The sequence below is a fragment of the Pongo pygmaeus genome, chromosome 8, assembly GCF_028885625.2.
Source record: "Pongo pygmaeus isolate AG05252 chromosome 8, NHGRI_mPonPyg2-v2.0_pri, whole genome shotgun sequence".
NCBI lineage: Eukaryota > Metazoa > Chordata > Mammalia > Primates > Hominidae > Pongo > Pongo pygmaeus.
In genome coordinates, this window is record NC_072381.2 from 18,661,810 (window position 1) to 18,682,716 (window position 20,907).

A 20,907-nucleotide genomic window follows, 5' to 3' on the forward strand; every position below is an offset into this window, starting at 1 on the left:
CTCAGAAGAAGAAACGAGTCCATAAGGCAGAATTTAAAAGCCGTGTACAAATTTAACATTTTTACCCATGGCAAGACATCTAGAGTAACTGAATTACTGACTGTCTTTGCTTCTGGCAAGGCAAGACAGCAATAGAGGATGAAAATTCAACAAAAGCATCAGGTGTGTATGTACATATGACATTCTAAAAGGGAAAAATGAATTATTCCTTAATCATCTATTAAATAAGCTAAATTTATTTTTTAAAAACGTTTAAGCCCAAGAGGAGAAAATATGAAAGGAAATGTTAGTTATGCAAAAGGTTCTAGGTAGTCAAGAATTCCTTTTTCTTTTCTGAAACCCACTTAAATTCATTTGCAGCAGCCCTGGGGGGTTGTCAGAATCACATTCTGGTTGTTAAGTAGTGTCAGTGTGTCAGATCAAAGAAGAAATAAATCATCCTCCTCCTCCTGTTGTGTGCAATAAAGTAGCCCATTCAAAACTGGATTCACAGTAACCAACTGTGTCACGTAAACAAAGCAATCTTCAGATTCACCTTGTAGGATGGTGACAGGTAAATTAACAAGGAAATTGAGAACAAGAAGGAAAGCCACCCAGGATAAATTCAGGTTTTTTGTTTTTTTGTTTTGTTTTGTTTTCCTTCAGTGACTTTCAAAACGTCAGCAATCAGCACTGAAGTGTTTGGAATGCATACTGAATTGCTACAGGGATAAATATACCATTGCCAGAATCTTCTGCAGGACAATCTTACTAGAAATCAATAATCCTGAGGCTGGGCACAGTGGCTGTCGCCTGTAATCCCAGCACTTTGGGAGGCTGAGGCAGGCAGATCACTTGAGGCCAGGAGTTTGAGACCACCCTGGCCAACATGGTGAAACTTGTTTCTACAAAAAGTATAAAAATTAGCTGGGCTCAATGGTGGGCACCTGTAATCCCAGCTACTCAGGAGGCTGAGGCAGGAGAATCACCTGAACCCAGGAGGCGGAGGTTACAGTGAGCCAAGATCACGCCATTGCATTGTAGCCTGGGTGACAGAGCGAGACTCTGTCTTTAAAAAAAAAAAAAAAAAAAAAAAAAAAATTGAGCAAATAAAAAGTTGTTTATCTCATGGAAACCACGAGGAAAATACACAAGAAAGTACATTAGGCTGGGTGCAGTGGTTCACACCTGTAATCCCAGCACTTTAGGAGGCTAAGGGAGGAGGACTGCTTGAGCTCAGAAGTTTGAGACCAGCCTGGGCAACATAATGAGGCCCTGTTTCTACTAAAAAAAAAAAAAAAAAAAATTAGCTAGGTATGGTGGCATGCACCTGTAGTCCCAGCTACTTGGGAGGCTGAGCCAGGGGGATCGCTTGAGCCTGGGAGGTTGAGGCTGCAGTGAGCTATGATTACACCCTTGCACTCCAGCCTGGGTGACAGTGAGATGCTGTCTTAAAAAAAAAAAAAAAAAAAAAAAAAACGCATTATATGACATAGTTCATTTGACTGTTATTTACATAGTTTCAATAAATATTAAATATGGAGCCAGCCAAAATTAATTTGTCTATCTGAATCCTTCTGGGACATTCTAGCGTGCTGCAGTCTAGATCTTTCTGTGCTGGGTGTCATTCTGGAACATTCCGTGTTATATCCTTGGGGATTCCTTTCACCTTTGTTTTGGGTTGAAGCTCCTGTTTCCCAGATCCCTTGATTTCTTTCAAGCTTTACTATCATTTTAGTCAAAAACCTTCTCCAGTCATTTCCCTAGGAAAGGTACATAAACATTTTTTTCAATAGCCTGCATGTTTACAAACCTTTCTGTTTAATTGCTAGTTTAAATGCTCATGGAATTCTGATTGAAATAGTTTTCCCTCCAAATTTTGAAGGCTTTTTGCTCCATTACCTTGTGGCTTCCATTGTTGCTTTGAGAAGTACAAAGCATTCTAGTGCTCAGCCCTTTGGGACCTGTCTTTTTCCTCTGAAAGCTTATGGGTTTCTCTTTGTCCCCACTGTTATGAAATTTATAAAAATAAGTCTTGGTGTGGATCTTTCAACCCGTGTGCCGGACCCTTTCAATTCGGAAAATCAGATCCTTAATTCTGGAATTAATTCTTTATTTTCTTTCCTCTGTCTTCTTTATTATCTTTTTCTGAACTCCTGTAATTCGGAATTTGAACCTCTTGGGTTATCTCTACTTTTCTTACTTTTCTTCTCCTATCTTCCAACTCTTTTTTGTCTTACCCTTTGGAAATGTTACATTTCTTTTAACCTTTCTTTTGCTTTTTTTTCTATTTCTATTATCATGTTACTTCCAAAAGCTCTTATTCTAAGTCTTTAAATAGAAATTTGTTCTAGTCTCATAGATAAAACCATCTTTTAGCTTTTAACTATGAATAATTGTCATGATTGACTTTTCTGTTTGTTTTGGTCTCTCGAGAGGTTTTCTGAAGATGCCTGACAAACTGTCCTGTGCTCAAATTTTAAAATAAGGCATAAAATAATTAATCAGAAGTTCTGTGCTCATAGGCGGAGCTTGTCAACTTTGTGTTTCTGTGTATGGCAATCTCGTTAGACAATTTACACAGGAAACTTCCAATATCATTATCTTTGGGTCCTTACAATTTGGCAGTCAGACTCCCCAGAGAAGAATCTTCCATTCTGACCCCTGGGGATATAAATATAAGCCTGGCTACCAAAACTGTACAATGAGGAAAAAGGCTGAAGACTCAACATTCAGAATCCTTTCTTTTCCATCCAGTATTCCATGCTCCTGTTCTGTCTAGGGTTCCCTGGTCAGAGGCCCTCTTGTATTGCCTGCAAGATAAAAAATGTAGGGTCTTGTACCACACAGGAAAAGAATTGTCACCTGGCTATTTGATATTGTGAGGGGGCAGTGGAGGGCTGTAACTGAAACAGACTTTTTAACCAAACTTTTCCTTTTCGCCCCACCTTCATTCTCTACCTTCTTTAGAAATATTGTGAGCCTTCAATTTTGCTTCACAGCTTTTTCCTACTGCTGACTTGAATATTCAGCTTTCTCCAGTCTAAGTCATTTGCTATTTCCAGCTCCCAAATTTTGTTGCTCTCATTTCTACCTTATCTAAAATGATACTCCCAATTCATTATTGTCTCTCATAATACCCTGTATGTTCTTTCCACAACAATCATCACCTTTAATTATTTTCCTTTATTATTTATCTCTGCCACTAGACCATTAGCTATGTGAGGGAAGACTGGTTCTTATTTATTTTTCATGCCTATCACAGCACTGAACTATGGCACAGAGGCTAGGAATATAGGGTCAGGAGTCTGGGTTCAAATCCCAGCTCTCCCACTTAGTAAGTACATACCCTTGGATAAATAATCTCTCTGTGAGTCTCATTTTTCATCAGCAACAGTGGGAGTAAACGTTTCTCCTAGAGCTTTTTGGATCATTTAGTAATTCAAATAAAGTGCTTAGTACTTATCTGATAATTGTAAGCAACCAATAAATGCAGTGTAAGGCAGGTGTAGGATAGGGCCGGGTGCAGTGGCTCACACCTGTAAAGTAATCCCAGCACTTTGGAAGGCCGAGGCAGGCGGATCACTTGAGGCCAGGAATTCAAGACCAGCTTCGATAGTGAAACACCCTCTGTACTAAAAATACAAAAATTAGCCGGGTGTGGTGGCACACACCTGTAATCCCAGCTACTCCAGAGGCTGAGGCAGGAGAATCACTTGAACCTGGGAGGTGGAGATTGCAGTGAGCCAAGAACGCGCCACTGCATTGCAGCCTGGGCAGCCTGGGCGAGACTCTGTCTCAAAACAAACAAAAGACAAAGTAAGGCAGGTGCAAGATAAACAAAAATGAATAAGTTAAAAAAAAATGAGTAAGTAAGTATCCTAACACATATGGTTTGAAAATATGGTCGCTATATATATTTCATACTTAGATGAATCTGGGGCATACACTTCTATCCCCTTTGATTAGCCCAATAACCTTAAGTTCTTCTGTGACTTTTTCCTCCAACAGGATATCCATCACAAGGGTCACCGCTGACATCTCGCTTGCCAAACGCTCGGTATTAAACAATCCCAGTAAGCATGCAATAATAGAAAGATCCAACACAAGGTCAAGCTTAGGTAAGTCTGTGCAATGAGCTTAAGCTTTTTAAACTCTCCTCTCCCGATGTTGATAATAAGAAGATCTAACAAGATGATAATTCCATGTGTCACAGAGTATAGAAAAAACAGGTGTGTGCTGCCAATAGCTGTTGCTATGGTCTTGCTGATTTCATGGTGTGGAAGGATTTGTTATGATAGTTTCAAGTTAAGAATTCCACAGGCTGTCAGCATTAATGTTTTGGTTGTGGTTTGTTTTCACTAACGTGAGCTTTGGTGTCTGCAGACTCTAAGATCTCCTGGCTTTGCATCAGTGTTACCATGAGCAAGTTTATTAACCTTTTGAAGGCTCCATTTCCTCATCGTAAAAAAGAAATAAAATAACTACCTCGTAGAATCATTGCAAGGATTAAACATGATATGTGCTCAATAAATGATAGCCATTATTATCCTAAATATTCCTTAATTCCTGTTGTATATCAATAATGAAATCATTCTCAGGAGAGTATAATTTGTGGGTGTGGAAATTGGTAAAGGATGAAGTCAATTCCTGGCTATATTTATTGATAGATATCGATATGTTTGTTTTATTTGTAAAAACAATGTAGGGAGTTATTGTGTTTACAGGGGTGGTATGTGGATACTGCTTATTAACGTATACTGAATTGATTACATTGAGACCCTTCAGCTGCTATTTAATCTTTTTGGTATGTGCTTGGAGTTTTAGGCTAATCACTGTTACACATGTTGCTTACTGGATGGTTAGGTTTCTGTTTTTATAAAGTAAACTTTCTGAGAGTTGTGTCAGATCTTTGAGCTTAATTTTTCTCTGTTTATAGGTTAGATATACAAATCCTCTGAGAGGCTGGTTTCTAACATAGAACTTCTTCGTTTACTCTGAAGCATGATTATATAAATAATAGAAAAACTATTATAAATAATAAACTTTATCTGTTAGCAATGAGCATGATACATTATAGAACTCAGTTTTGTTTCTCACCTAACAACCCTTCATTGGCAAGACTTCAGTAACAGGTTTAGAAATATATTTGAGGAAAAAATGTAATCATGTGTTTTGCTTACAGCAATTCCTTTTTATGTCCTCATCATCTGTCACAGTTAAAACTCTTTCCACACAACATTTGATGCTCACAAGAATTACTTTTTATTTTGACTTTTTTGAGAGAGGGTCGCCCTCTGTTACCCAGGCTGGAGTACAGTGGTGTGGATCATGGCTCACTGCACCTTGACCTCATGGGCTCAATCAAACCTCCCACCTCAGCCTCCTGAGTATCTGGGACTACAGGCACATGCCACTACATCGGGCTAATTTTTTGTAGAGATGGTGTCTCACTATGTTGCCCAGGCTGGTCTCCAATTCCCAGGCTCAGGCAATCCTCCTGCCTTGGCCTCCTAAAGTGCCAGGACTATAGGTATGAGCCACTGCACCTGGCCAAGAATTATTATAAAATGCTCATTTCATAAATTAAACTGAATTAACGAAGTCAAGTAATGTTTTAGACTCATCAGTGGAATCAATTACGTAACAGATTTCCTTAGATTGCCAAGATGTTTTTTACAACTACTGATTATACATTGTTTTTAAATGAATCTTCCAGTCTATGTATTTCATTGAGCATACACTAGATACCAAATATCATGTGGAAGCCCGTGAATAAAAAAATAAACTGATGAAGCCCCTTCCCATAAGGAGCAAGGTGTAGCCATAAGGTGAATCAGTGAAGAGCCCGTTGAGATAGAGGGTGATGAGCAAAGTGGTCCAGCCATGAACTGGCTGCCAAAGAGCTGTTGCTGCAGGAGGCACAGGGAAAGGCTTTTCCAGGGAGCTGATCCTGAGCTGAGGTTGGAAGATGCCAGGATTTAGCCAAGAAAAAAAGGGAAAGGAGTGGAGAGGTTGATAGTGATTCGAGACAGTGAAAGCCACAACAGGTTTCTGAAAAACATAGGTGCTTCATTTAAGCTAAAATATATGGTTTTAAAAAGGAGGACATGGGAGATGACACCAGAGAGAGAGGCAGGGGTAAGACATGAAAAGGTTGGAGCTTATTTGTATTAGTCTGTTCTCAGGAAAAAATGTGATCATGTGTTTTGCTTATAGCAGTTTCTTTTTTATGTCCTTATCTGTCACACTTAAAACTCTTTCCACACATCATTTGACGCTCACAAGAATTACTGCTAATAAAGACATACCCGAGACTGGGTAATTTATAAAGTAAAGAGGTTTAATGGAATCACAGTTCCACATGGCTAGTGAGGCCTCACAATCATGGTAGATGGTGAAGGAGGAGCAAAGTCACATCTTACACGGCAGCAGGCAAGAGAGAGCATGTGCAGGGGAACTCCCCTTTATGAAACCATTAGATCTCATGAGACTCATTCACTATCAGGAGAACTGCATGGGAAAGACCAACTCCCATGATTCAGTTACCCCCCACCAGGTCCCTCCTATGACAAGTGGGAATTATGGGAGCTACAATTCAAGATGAGATTTGAATGGGCACAGCCAAACCATATCATTATTCTTAAGGTGGTAGGGGACCATGTACAGACTGGAGGCATTCATTCATTTAGCAAATACTTGAATACCATCCATGTGCCAGGCATTATTTTGGTGCTCAGGGACACAAAAGTAAAGGACACAAAGTCCTCTTTCTCATAGTGTTTGTTTTACAGGAAGACATGGACAAAATCTTGTATATACAGACAGACAGAGATGGTTGGTCAGTGGTTGAGAATTCTAAAAGCAGCAGCAGACCAAGGAATAAAGAGCACAAGGCAAGGAGGAGGCTGTAATATTATTATAATGAAATGCAAAAAGTACAAAAATGCAAAAAAAAATGCAGTTGGGCAAACCAACTGCATCTAACACCGAACCCATTTTATAATAAAGTGTAGAGTATCTCATGTAATGTATTGAATACTAAAAGTGAAAAACAGAATGGTTGTATGGGGACTCAAAGTTCGGTTCCTACTGTACGTATATTGCTTTCACACTCTTATAAAGTTGAAAAATCTTTAAGTCAAACCATCATAAGTCATGTACTGTCTGCACTTACTGTAGGCCAAGTACTGCAATAACTGTAACGGAAGTTTGCATGTGGATTAATTTAGTCCTCATTTCCGTAATACAGATAAGAATACTTAGGTTCTAAGAGGTTCAATATGTTACCCAATGACCATACAGCTCTATGAAGCGATGACGCTTCACTTCTGCCCCCCAAGCCACTTTGATATGTGGCAGTGGGAACAGAGAGGCAGAATTTACTGAGCCTGGGGAGAAAGGTAGTTAGAGAAGGCTTATACAGATTCTTTTTGCAAGATAAGGCAGGCACTGGTCAAAATTAAGAGTTTTGTGTGTAGTAATTATGAAAATGGTATTGGAATTACACATATGACATTAAATAACTCATACTAGAGCTACCTCCAGGTCTTACTAATTCTTAACTGACCACTTAGGTGTCCCTCAACACTAGCCACAATGAAAGTAACCATCTCCACTCTGTTATTACAGTATTGTTTGATTACAGAAACCTCCTTCTAAATAAGTTAACTTCTGTTTTTTGTTTTTTAACTTTTAAGTTCCTATCACCCAGGTATTAAGACTACTACTCATCAGTTATTTTTCTTGATTCTCTTCCTCCTCCCACCCTGATAGGCCCCAGTGTGTGTGTCGTTACCCTCTATGTACCATGTTTTCTTCATCCACTCCATCATTGATGGGCCTTTAGGTTGATTCCACATCTTTGCTATTGTGAATAGTGCTGCAGTGAACATACACATGCATGTATCTTTATAACAGAATGATTTATATTTCTTTGGGTATATACCCAGTAGTGGGATTGCTGGGTCAAATGGTATTCCTATCTTTATGTCTTTGAGGAATTGCCATACTGTCCTCCACAATGGTTTAACTAATTTAATTTACACTCCCATCAACAGTGTATAAGCGTTCCTTTTTCTCCATAACCTCAACAGCATCTGTTATTTTTTGACTTTTTAATAACAGCCATTCTAACTGGTGGGAGATGGTATCTCATTGTGGTTTGATTTGCATTTCTCTAATGATCAGTGTTGTAGCTTCTCTTCTTTATCTTAGAGGAAACATTGATTGTTCCTGGTGTTGTTTATAGATTTTAGAGATATAAAGCATAGAAAGGTGTTCTTCATTTTTCAGTTTAATTCAGTGGGTATAAGAAACTGTGGGATGTGGGGAGATGAGGAAGGCTTGCCCCCTCTTCAAGATGCTGACCTGCATTCTTTCATTAGCTAGGACAACTGGAAAGAATCAAATTTACTTTCAGTTTCAGAAACGAACATTGGGGAAGTTTCTGACATTTCTTTATTAGAGTAAATTCTAAGCATGATATACTCTGTCAAAGGAAAATTCCTAGCATGGATACATCCCTTTTTAAAAGCATCATTTTTACTTTGAAGCCAAAAGTAGTATCAGAATTTGTCATCGATCCTTAAGGTTGTATCTACTAATATGGTGTTGCACCAGGATTCTGAAAGTCCACTTCAAAATATTTTAAAACTCTTTCCCTTTAATTAAAGGAGTGTAAAGTATGTACATAGGGATACCACAAATATCTTTATATATGTGTATATATTAAAACATGTTAATATATTGACATAATATAAATAATATCCGTATATGTAATATATTTTAAGGCTATCCAGGTTTTATACAATGAGTACATATTAGGGCTGGGTGCAGTGGCTCATGCCTGTAATGCCAGCACCTTGGAAGGCTGAGGAGGGAGATCACTTGAGGTCAGGAGTTTGAGACCAGCCTGGCCAACATGGTGAAACCCCATATCTACTAAAAATACAAAACATTAGCTGGGCCTGGTGACACATGCCGGTAATTCCAGCTATGTGGGAGGCTGAGGCGAGAGAATCGCTTGAACTGAGGAGGTGGAGGAGATTGTGGTGAGCCGAGAATGCGCCACTGCACTCCAGCCTGGGAGACAGAGAGAGACTCTGTCTCAAAAAAAAAAAAAAAAAAAAACCCACATATTAAACTTATAATCAATAAAAATAGTGCTCAAACCTTTAAAAAGGAGTTACACAGGATGCTGTGACTGTCTGAACACTTAACAGATGAAACAAAGATGAAAATCTTTGTGATCAGATTTCTTAATGCTTACAATAAATATTAATTTAGGTTGTAACTTGACTGGGATTCAGTGGCCCAATGTTATTTTAAAGCTAGTATCTCATGTAGTTTGGGCCCTGATTTTTTAAAGATATCTAGGTAAACAAAAGGACTCAAGTCATAACATATTGTGAGGCAGATGGATTACTGACCAGAGAGATACCTTTTCTTCAATAATGTACTAGTTAAAATTATCTCCAGGAAGCTTCTGGCAAGAATCGAACTGCCTAAGAGGAATTAAAAGGTAATTGTAAATCCACATTTGCTGGCATAAAAGTCTCATGGAATTCAACCTCCACGACTGCAGTGGGAACTGAAAGCTATGTACTATGCTTTATAGACCTATGCTGCCTAGTAATAGCTTCTGGCAATTTATGAAATTTTAAAAATTTACATGCCTGTTCAAGTGCTCAGTAGCCCATTAGCTGCTGCCACGCTGGACCACATATAGAGAATATTTCCCTCATTGCAGAAAATTCTGTCAGACAGTCCGGATTTTGAGTCTTTGGAGATCATGGAACAGATGAACTGAATGTAATTTTCTTGGAGTTCAACTAGATATTTTAATGTTTTGTGATAAGTTTCTATAAATTTTACACTTTAGATTTCTGTAGTGCTGCCTCTGAAAACTGCCCTTTTAAAACATGACTACTTTGGTTGGAAAATATGAGGTGTGTTTTTGGATATGTTTGTTACTGGTGCCATTCACGTCTTTCCTGTTTTATTTTGTATTTCATCTTGTTAATAAACATATCTAGACGGCATACAGGTGACATGTAAACATAGATCAGCCCATGCAGTGAAAGGAGTTGCTAGTGCAAAGTGGTCTGCAATGAACACACGGAAGATATCTCAAGGTTCTTATTTTACAGCAGTTTTATGAAATGATTTCATAGAGTGCAAGCACAAAGAATGTCAGCAGAGAGCTAAAAATTTCCACAATCCAAGTATTATACTAAAAGTAAATTCTGTAGCCGGCTGAGAGAAAAATTCCTTAAATCCTAATGATGTGTGGAGAAAGAGCCCTTTCCAAAAGGATAAATTACTGTTGTAAATTTTTATCAATTCTATTGCCTGTAAGCATTAACATAATGGCTGACCTACTCACTTCTCTGTTGAAGAAACAGTATGCCATTTTACTTTATCTTAAAAATACTGCACTTTAACTGAACTGTTTCACCCTTTACAGCGGAAGTTCAGAGTGAAATTGAAAGGATTTTTGAACTTGCAAGAACACTGCAATTGGTGGTCCTTGACGCGGATACGATTAATCATCCAGCTCAACTCAGTAAAACCTCCTTGGCCCCTATTATAGTATATGTAAAGATTTCTTCTCCTAAGGTAAGTAGGATTGCTACTGTCTGCTCTATAATCAAACTTTCCTAAAATGTATTTTATGTTCTGCTTTCTATAATTGGGCTATTGCAATAGCCTTTATGATGTATACAGAATTTGAAGAGACATGATAGTCAAGAATTTTTAAATTGATATAGTTTCATGGGTTAGAATAGCTGTTCTCAAAGTGTGGTCCATGGATCCCTGGAGAGTGTTGAGACACTTTTAGAGGGTCCATTTAGTCATAACTACTTCCATGATAATACTAACACATTATTTGCCATTTTCACTGTTTTGATATTTGCATGGCTGATGCAAAAGCAATGGTGGGTGAAACTGCTGGCGTCCAAACATAAATCAAGACTGTGGTATCAAAGTACCAGCAGTTACTGTATTCAGCACCACCATGCTTTTGCAGTTTAAGGGGAAAAAAAGCCAATTTCACTTAATGTCCTGATAAAGTAGTAAAGTTTATTACTTCTATTAAATCTTGACTTTTAATATTCAGTGTAATAAAACAAAGTAAAGTATACACAAAGCTCCTGCTGCATACCAAAAAGTAAGGACAAGCACTGGTTTGATTGAGTTGTGAACTAAACTAGCCATGTTTTTCATAGAATACCATTTTTATCTCAAACAACAACTGACAGGCTATGCTTATTCTGACTTGGTGTAGCAGATATTTTCTTGGACAAAATAAGCCTGTCGCTTAAAGGAGAACAGCATGTGTTGCCAATGATAAAACTCAAGCTTTCAGACAACAATCAGAATTTTAGAAAACTTGTATGCACCTCTGAGAACTTGTAAGCTTCTCAATAAAGATTTCTCTGAGGAGATCAATGGTAATATTAATGAATATGATGTTTTAATACTGTATAATGAGATATGTCAACATTTTAATGAATATGTCAACATTTGGAAGATCTGAAGTCAGTGAACCATTATTGTTTGTATGATCAATGAATAATATTAATTTCAAGACAGACCAGTGGAATGTCATGGAGTAAGAAAATTTCACTGCAGGTTCAGATTCCACATAACAAATAGTCTTTAAGGAACTACCATTTGTTGAGTTTTAGTGTAGTATCAAAGAAGACTATACTAAATTGTTTCTCCTTTTCTCAATTACAAATCTGTAGGAGGTTGGATTTTCTTCACATATTTCAACCAAAACAAGACATTGCAGCAGGTTGACTGTAAAAGCAAACAGGAGACTGCAATTGTCTTCTATGAAGCCAGGCAGCCATTAGAGAGATTTGTAAAAAATGTAGCTATTTGTATTAAAAAAAATTTGGCCGGGCGTGGTGGCTCATGCCTGTAATCCTAGCACTCTGGTAGGCCGAGGTGGGAGGATCATGAGGCCAGGAGATCGAGACCATCCTGGCTAACACGGTGAAACCCCGTCTCTACTAAAAATACAAAAAAATTAGCCAGGCGTGGTGGCAGGCGCCTGTAGTCCCAGCTACTCGGGAGGCTGAGGCAGGAGAATGGCGTGAACCTGGGAGGCAGAGCTTGCAGTGAGTCGAGATCGCGCCACTGCACTCCAGCCTGGGCAACAGAGCAAGACTCCGTCTCAAAAAAAAAAAAATATATATATATATATATATAAACATGTATCAGATTTATTGTGAATTTTTAAATAAATGTATTAATAGTTTTCAATTTTAGCTTCTTTAAAGAGGGTTTGAGAGCTGCTAGCTTAGAAAAAAGAATGTGAGTGCTTAAAGCTTGCAACTGTGATTTATGTTAACATGTTAATTTTGCAGATGATCTTATAGCTCCATCTATTATAAGCCCCTTGTGCTGTATATAAAAAGGCCCCAGAGAAAGGAGTCAATAATGTACCTTGTACTTTACCTGGATGTAGTTATTACTCTGTTAAAAACTCATTATCTTTTACAGGTTTTACAAAGGTTAATAAAATCTCGGGGGAAATCTCAAGCTAAACACCTCAACGTCCAGATGGTAGCAGCTGATAAACTGGCTCAGTGTCCTCCAGTAAGTTATCTCTATGTACAGCATAATCCAGTTACAGAGATCAGACCTGTTTTTTTGTTTGTTTGTTTTTGAGACAAGGTCTTGCTCTGTTGCCCATGTTGGGAGTGCAGTGGTATGGTCTTAGCTCACTGCAGCCCTGAACTCCCGGGCTCAAGTGATCCTCTTGCTTCAGCCTTCCAAGCAGCTGAGACTATAGGTGCATGCCACCATGATCGGCTAATTTTTTTTTCCCCCTGTAGAGATGGGGTCTTGCTATGTTGCCCAGGCTGGTCTAGAACTCCTGGCCTGAAGTGATCCTCCTGCCTTGGCCTTCCGAAGTGCTAGGATAATAGGCATGAGCCGCCATGCCTGGCCAGAACTGGCATTATATTTTGAAAAAAACAGTCAAACACCTGTCAGTCAGGGAAGAGAATCCTCATCACTTAAAGTGGTATTCATTCCAAAGTAAACTGTCCTCCCTCCTTCTATGATCACGTGTTTTGAGCTCAAGTAATCCAAATGATGATCATAGCTTACCAAAAGCTTCAGTACATCCTGCAGTAACGTCACTTTGTTAATATCTAACACAAGATCCTGGTTCCAAAAATTTGGCTTGTATGACCAGTCTATTTGGAGTTGGTATATTATTCATTTCTGATCATAGGGAGCAAGTTGTCTGCTCTTAATAACTGTCTGAGACATTTACTTTCACATGGTCTCAAATCAATTTCTAAGTAATAAGTTACCTCGATTCTCACTTGTTGTCTGTGCTTTACATGCAATGCCTTGAGGTATTAGAGCTTTCCTAGGTTTAGTTTTGGAGGCAGGGTCTTGCTTTGTTGCCCAGGCAGGGGTGCAGTGGTGGCCACTCGGCTCACTATTGCAACCTCTGCTTCCCGGGCTCAAGTAATCCTCCCACCTCGGCCCTCCAAGTAGCTAGGACTACAGGCACATGCCACCATGCCTTGCTAATTTTTATATTTTTAGTAGAGATGGGGCTTGCCATGTTGCCCAGGCTGGTCTCAAACTCCCGACCTCAAGTGATCCATTCACCTTGGCCTCCCAAAGTGCTGGGATTACAGGCATGAGCCACTGCACCAGGCTTTTTTTTCTTTTTAAGCGTAGCCATTTCAGGGTCTATAAATATTTGATTGCTTAATGTATGTTAAAATTTATAATAAACACTAAAAAATCTTTTGAAAAGTGACCTTTTTTTCTTCTCTACTGAACTACTGTGAAGTTTGGACAATCTCAAAATTTCACATCCTAATCTTACCTTATTAATTTCTAAATTCAGACTTCATAATCTTGGGCCAGGCATGGTGGCTCATACCTGTAATCCCAGCATTTTGGGAGGCCGAGGCGGGTGAATCACTTGAGGCCAGGAGTTCGACACCAGCCTGGCCAACATGGCAAAACCCCACCTCTACTAAAAATACAAAAATTAGCCAGGCTTGGTGGTAGGCACCTGTAACCACAGCCACTTGAGAGACTGAGGCAGGAAAATCACTTGAACCCGGGAGGCCAAGGTTGCAGTAAACCAAGATAAGGCCACTGGACTCCAGCCTAGGTAACAGAGTAAGACTCTATCTCAAAAAAGAAAAAGAAAAAAGATTTCCTGATCTTGATGTCAAGAATAGGTTTCTTCCCATTCTGTTCAAATATATATACATCTCATCTCTTTTTCTACCATAGTATCCATGCCTTTTTTCATTGCTGATAGACAACTTTTCTGTGCTGCCATGTCCTTAACAACTGTTACCTTTCTGGCCATTATTAGTTAAGCATTCAGTGCCCTCACCAATGATTTGAGGTAGTCAGACACTTGCTAACTAAATAAAAAGGAAGATAGTAGCAGCACTTATAGAAGCAGGAGCAAGTACAAAGGGGTGCAGCTCATGAGCCCCTTCCTCCTCTTATGGAGGTGGGAAGGGGGTGAAAACTGGGCTGGCGTCAATGTGGTCTGGAATGTCTGCCTCTGCAGGAGTTGTTCGATGTGATCTTGGATGAGAACCAGCTTGAGGATGCCTGTGAGCACCTTGCCGACTATCTGGAGGCCTACTGGAAGGCCACCCATCCTCCCAGCAGCAGCCTCCCCAACCCTCTCCTTAGCCGTACATTAGCCACTTCAAGTCTGCCTCTTAGCCCCACCCTAGCCTCTAATTCACAGGTAAGGGGAGTTTTTATATATATATCTATATATACAATCTTCATAGAAAAAAAGTTGCCTATGGTGGCACCTCTAGGATCCAAGCCCAGTAGCCTGCTTGGGGCTTGTTTTAGTATATTAACTCAAAGCAAGTCCAGCATGAGCTGTGTATGTACATGTAAGAAAAGCACCATCAACAGAATATACTGGGAACATACACAGACTACAGAAACTTTCTAAACAGCAGCATAGGCTGTGGAAGTGGATCACCTAGATTCAAATCCTGGCTGCACCTCTTACCACTTGTGGGGCGGATAACCTGGGGCAAATTTCTTAACTGTTCTTACCTCAGGAATAATAATGGCAACCTGTCCAAGACGCTGCTGGAATTAATAATCTCATGAGATGATCTTATAGGGCTGTTGTATTAATGAGTTATTATATACAAAGGGTCTAGAACAGTGCCTGTCCCATATTGTATCATTTTATCATGTAAGCATTTGCTATTTTTAATATTCTCACATACAGTCAAGCAGAGGTTGTTAAGTTTACACCACTGTATAGAAAAATCTCAGGGACCTGCATCTGTATTTGAGCCACAGGAGAATATATAAAAGAACATTTTCCCTGCTGCTGCTTTTTTTTTTTTCTTTTTAAAGGAAAAGGTTACCATGGGCACTGTTCTAGGCACTTACAAAAAGTCCAATTTAATATAGTATAAGCCTTATAAATGCCACTGGATGTTACCAAAGGGATGAAGCCAAGTTAGACTTCATTTCAGCTTTCTGGATGCTTAAAAAGGACTCTGCTTGAATGGGGTTGCTCTGGGACATGTTCTTTACACACTGACCTTGGTTAACTCCTGGTGTGCTCCTTTCGCTGCCAGGGTTCTCAAGGTGATCAGAGGACTGATCGCTCCGCTCCTATCCGTTCTGCTTCCCAAGCGGAAGAAGAACCTAGTGTGGAACCAGTCAAGAAATCCCAGCACCGCTCTTCCTCCTCAGCCCCACACCACAACCATCGCAGTGGGACAAGTCGCGGCCTCTCCAGGCAAGAGACATTTGACTCGGAAACCCAGGAGAGTCGAGACTCTGCCTACGTAGAGCCAAAGGAAGATTATTCCCATGACCACGTGGACCACTATGCCTCACACCGTGACCACAACCACAGAGACGAGACCCACGGGAGCAGTGACCACAGACACAGGGAGTCTCGGCACCGTTCCCGGGACGTGGATCGAGAGCAGGACCACAACGAGTGCAACAAGCAGCGCAGCCGTCATAAATCCAAGGATCGCTACTGTGAAAAGGATGGAGAAGTGATATCAAAAAAACGGAATGAGGCTGGGGAGTGGAACAGGGATGTTTACATCCGCCAATGACTTTTGCCCTTTTGTGTTTTTTTTTTGTGGTTTTTTTTTTTTTGGTTTTTTTGGTTTGTTTTTGAAGTCTTGTATAACAGCATCCCCAAAACAAAGTCTTTGGGGTCTACACTGCAATCATATGTGATCTGTCTTGTAATATTTTTGTATTGCTGTTGCTTGAATAGCAATAGCATGGATAGAGTATTAAGATACTTCTTCTTTTGTAAGTAAGTGCTACATAAATTGGCCTGGTATGGCTGCAGTCCTCCGGTTGCATACTGGACTCTTCAAAAACTGTTTTGGGTAGCTGCCACTTGAACAAAATCTGTTGCCACCCAGGTGATGTTAGTGTTTTAAGAAATGTAGTTGATGTATCCAACAAGCCAGAATCAGCACAGATAAAAAGTGGAATTTGTTGTTTCTGCAGATTTTTAATACGCAGGCACCTGATTTGCATATTCATTCATGGACCACTGTTTCTTGCTTGTACCTCTGGCTGACTAAATTTGGGGACAGATTCAGTCTTGCCTTACACAAAGGGGATCATAAAGTTAGAATCTATTTTCTATGTACTAGTACTGTGTACTGTATAGACAGTTTGTAAATGTTATTTCTGCAAACACCTTCTTATTATATATAATATATATATATCAGTTTGATCACACTATTTTAGAGTCTTAATGCCAAGTCAGCAGATTTGCTTTATGAATTACAGGGACTAGAAATGCCCACATTCAGGAAATTTGTAATAACATTGTCTAGACACTTATCCTCATTCTAGTAGAAAGTGTGTACATACTGTAAATATGTGTGATTGCTTGACTTGAAAAGGTTTGAATTCTGAATGTTATACCATCCTTGTAAGTTTGTAATTTTCACCATAAATTATGGTAAATATAAAACTCCAGAGGTTGTTCTACTCCATACATACAGTTCACACTGATTGATTGTGACACATTCTTAGTAGCTAGTGTCTGTTCTAGTCACTGCACTGGAGTCTACGAGCCGGAACTCGCTATATGCACGTGTGTGTGTCCGTATGTAAGAAAGAGTGTGCACGAGTGACTGAATGGTTGAGATGAAATGGAATGCTGAAGACTAATGAAGAAACTAGAGACTGATATCGAGCATTCTGCCCACCTGGCTCTGTATTGAATTGTGCTATATGTTGCTTTAATAACCCATTGAGCAGTCAGGGAATGTGAGTAAGCTTGCTGCCAAAGGTAACTAGGAAAGCATTCATCTGCTGCCTCCTTGTTTTTGCTCCTAGAGAGTAAAAATAAAGGCAATTTTACTGTGAGTGTTTCACTGGAAATGTACAATCTTTGTGTGTTTGTTAGAGTATTTGTTTTAGTAAGAAATGTTTACACAGCTTGTGGAATTATTTCGTGGGAAAATAAATTTTTATAACTTCTCCCACTTCATTTTCTAACCTTGCCTATTGTTCCTGTTGTTTACCTCCTAGTTACCTGCCATTCCTCCCTACCACCGACTCCAGCAGGTTCACTGTCTGTCTGAACCCAGAAGTGCTTTTTATAACCAAAGTTTCTGTTCTTCAAAAGAAATCAGGGCAAAATGGGGTGACTTGAAGTGAATAAAATGTTAAGAATATTATCCTACATAAGACATGTACACGGAAGGGGAATCTTTGAAGACATTATATCCATGCCTCAATTAATTACACTGCTGTAAGAAGCTTACAATGTCATCACGTTTAAGGCTAAGACCTTTTCCGTGTCTCAAGTGTACATTTTGTCCAGTTATAATTGGATGGTAAGACAGTATTAAGAGTGCAAGTACCTGGCACTTGAAGTTTGTCCCAGGAAAATGCCTGTGTATAATTACCTAACTTCAGATCTGCACATTAGCTTATTTAACAAAATAAATGAGCCGGGTACGGTGGCTCATGCCTGTAATCCCAGCAATTTGGGAGGCCGAGGCGGGTGGATCACCTGAGGTCAGGAGTTCAAGACCAGCCTGGCCAACGTGACGAAACCCCATCTCTACTAAAAATATAAAAAATTAGCCAGGTGTGGTGGTGCACACCTGCAATCCCAGCTACTTGGGAGGCTGAGGCAAGAGAATTGCTTGAACCCAGGAGGTGGAAGCTGCAGTGAGCCAAGATTGCACCACTGTACTCCAGCCTGGGTGATACAGTGAGACTCTATCTCAAAAACAAAACAAAAAAAAAAACAACAAAAAAAAACTATCCAGCAAAATTATAGTTATAAAATCTACTTTGTTTTCCTTCCTTCATTATTCCAAGTTCTTGCCAAATATTCTTAGCCTTTTATAAGTAAAACTGTTTTACATTTAACTCCTTATTTCCCTTACCCCCAAGAAAATGCAATATTAAAAATGATTAAGCTGGGATGGTGGAGTATACCTGTAGACCCAGCTACTTGGGAGGCTGAGATAGGAGGATCCCTTGAGCCCAGGAGGTGGAGGCTGCAGTGAGCCATGACTATACCACTGCACTCCAGCCTGGTGACAACCTGGTGTCTAAAAAAAAGAAAAATTAGTTACATACATAATATTTTATCAGCTAATATATGAAAAAATTTCCCTCAATTTGTTAATTAGCCCTACACTGTTTACATGAATTTATTTACCGAGTATAAAAACAGTAGTCATAATAAACAACAATTCTTACATTGGTAGGAAACCATATTCTAATTAAAATTGCTTTTACAAAATATTTCTGATAAAACTTTTGTCATGGTAAGAGATTCACAATTACTAGTTCAATCCTTTATTATTTCATCCCAATTAATGATTTTGGAATATTTAAATTCTTGAAACATAGCTAGTATTTATCTTACTTGCTGCTATCATTAATCCCTTTCAAAAAGTAGAGGTGAGAGTTTCCATCTTTTTTATTTTGTATCTAGATTCTTAGCTTGAACTTTACTATAGAACTTATTAGTGCAAATCAGAATAGTCCTCAAAAAACTAGCTTGAAAGACTTGACATAAGAGCAGCTATATGTGAAAAACGATATAGTGGACATATGTGTAAACTGTGTAGTAAATCTGTAAATGAGGAAATAATCCCAAGGGCAATGGGATATTTACTGACTTGTGGAATGTAAAGTTAGTCTTTTCACACAACAAACGCTTAACCTTAACCTACTCAGTTGTAGAACCATGATTTTTGTAGTCAACCTAGAAAATGCTGGAAATGTATTTAATAGTTTTTTTTTTTTGGTCATATCCATTTCAGTCTTTCCTATGCTTTTTCTCTACTGCTCATTTAAGTTACTGTTACAAAAAGGTGCTGCTAAATGTAGGATGTCTTAGTCATGTTGTACTTTGGGACAATGCCACATTTTTAACACGGTCTGCTATGCATTCCTGTTAAACATTCACTGTCAGCTACACTGAACTGTCTAACAAACCTGGTTTAAAGTAATTCATATAAAACAAATAAAGAGCTGGCTTCTGCACTGTTTACTAGTAGTAGTATTAATTGCCATGTTAGAAATGATTCATGTAGTTGAGACCATATTACATATTCAACACTTCCCAGCTGCAGGGCATCTTTCTTGGGGCAATGCTGAACACTTTATGTTCCTTTAGTAATCTTCCTATTATGTCTGATTAAAAAAAAAGATAACTCCACGTAGATAAAATATTTTTTTCAACATGAGCTCTAGTAGAATAATCTGGGTTATGAGTTCTGGATCAAGTCTTTAATTTCTGCTGCGCTGTACTTTTAACTATTTGTACTTTGCTTCATTATTTAAACTAAAACATGACACAGGGTTTTGAAGTAAATGTACTCACTGTTGAACTTAAGTACTTTTTCTGTTTCATAGAAATGTTAATATTAAATGTTAAAATATATATTAATTTTCCCTCACATTTCCCTGATTTTTTCACCTTGTTGCATTTTTTTCTTGTATTGCTATATCCCTTAAGTTTATGTGATTTTCCAATTTGCTTAAGTTTTTGAAAGGAAGAAACCCACTGAAAATTAGCTCTGTTCAAGGAAAAATTCCAAATAGCATTCTTTGTCCTGTTTCCAATATGTAAATACTTTTCTTCTATTTACTGGCATTGATTGTTATTTTGATATTTGTTGGTATTAATCAAACATTTACACCAGTACAAGTTTGTTGCTAGGCTGATTTTCTGCCATTTTCATCCCAGCTTAGCAAATAAGGATGTGCAGCAAGCATTACAGAAAATGATTTTTGTAGAGTTTCTTAAAAGACATTTAAAGTTTAAGGAGGTATGCTGAGCCCTAAAAAGATAAGTCCCACAGGAAAAGTGTTTCTCTTTAGTCAAATGATAGCTACTGGATATAAGGCAGAATGAGGGATGTAAGAGAGACACGTGTTTGCTTGAAGTAATTTTTCTCTCAAACAATAATCATCTATTGACTGTCTGCTCTGAAGCTGTGACTGAGAGAAACGGCAGGACAGGGTCTCTGCCTGGAGGATGTTTCCCAGGCGTGGGGCTGCGGCTTAAGGTGCATGGCTAGAAAATTTGAATGAGAGTGTCATAAGTGCCAGGAGAACATTAGATGTGGGTGCCAGGGGCACAGAGAAGGGCAGCAGTGCCTATCCAACCTCAGGGAAAGGTATTCAAGAAAGCCTTCTTTAAAGAAGAGGCCGTCTAAAGGTCTAACCTGATCCAAGAGATCTTGCAATCCTTATGGATACAATAAATAGTTACGAGAAATTCCTAAAGAAAACCTGTGGTGGGGGGCGGGGGGGGTGGAAATCAAACTATTAACCAATTGTCCATTTCTTAAGCCCAAGGCCTAATAACTTTTGGGTGATTTGAATGAAAGTTAACAAAACAGTATGGATTTAACACCA

General features: G+C 38.9%; 1 protein-coding gene across 10 annotated transcripts in view; it reads left to right on the forward strand.

The window, feature by feature from the left end:
* Positions 1–17,504, forward strand: part of CACNB2 (calcium voltage-gated channel auxiliary subunit beta 2) — a 402,144-nt gene extending 384,640 nt beyond the window's left edge. For all 10 annotated transcript variants that reach the window (XM_054503028.2, XM_054503021.2, XM_054503024.2 and 7 more), the window contains 5 exons: positions 3,991–4,100; positions 10,448–10,599; positions 12,496–12,591; positions 14,555–14,740; positions 15,606–17,504. In XM_054503028.2, the coding sequence (XP_054359003.1) occupies positions 3,991–4,100; positions 10,448–10,599; positions 12,496–12,591; positions 14,555–14,740; positions 15,606–16,100 (1,039 nt within the window). In that variant the 3' untranslated portion in view covers positions 16,101–17,504. The remainder of the gene's footprint in view (positions 1–3,990; positions 4,101–10,447; positions 10,600–12,495; positions 12,592–14,554; positions 14,741–15,605) is intronic.
* The last annotated feature ends 3,403 nt before the right edge of the window (positions 17,505–20,907 follow it).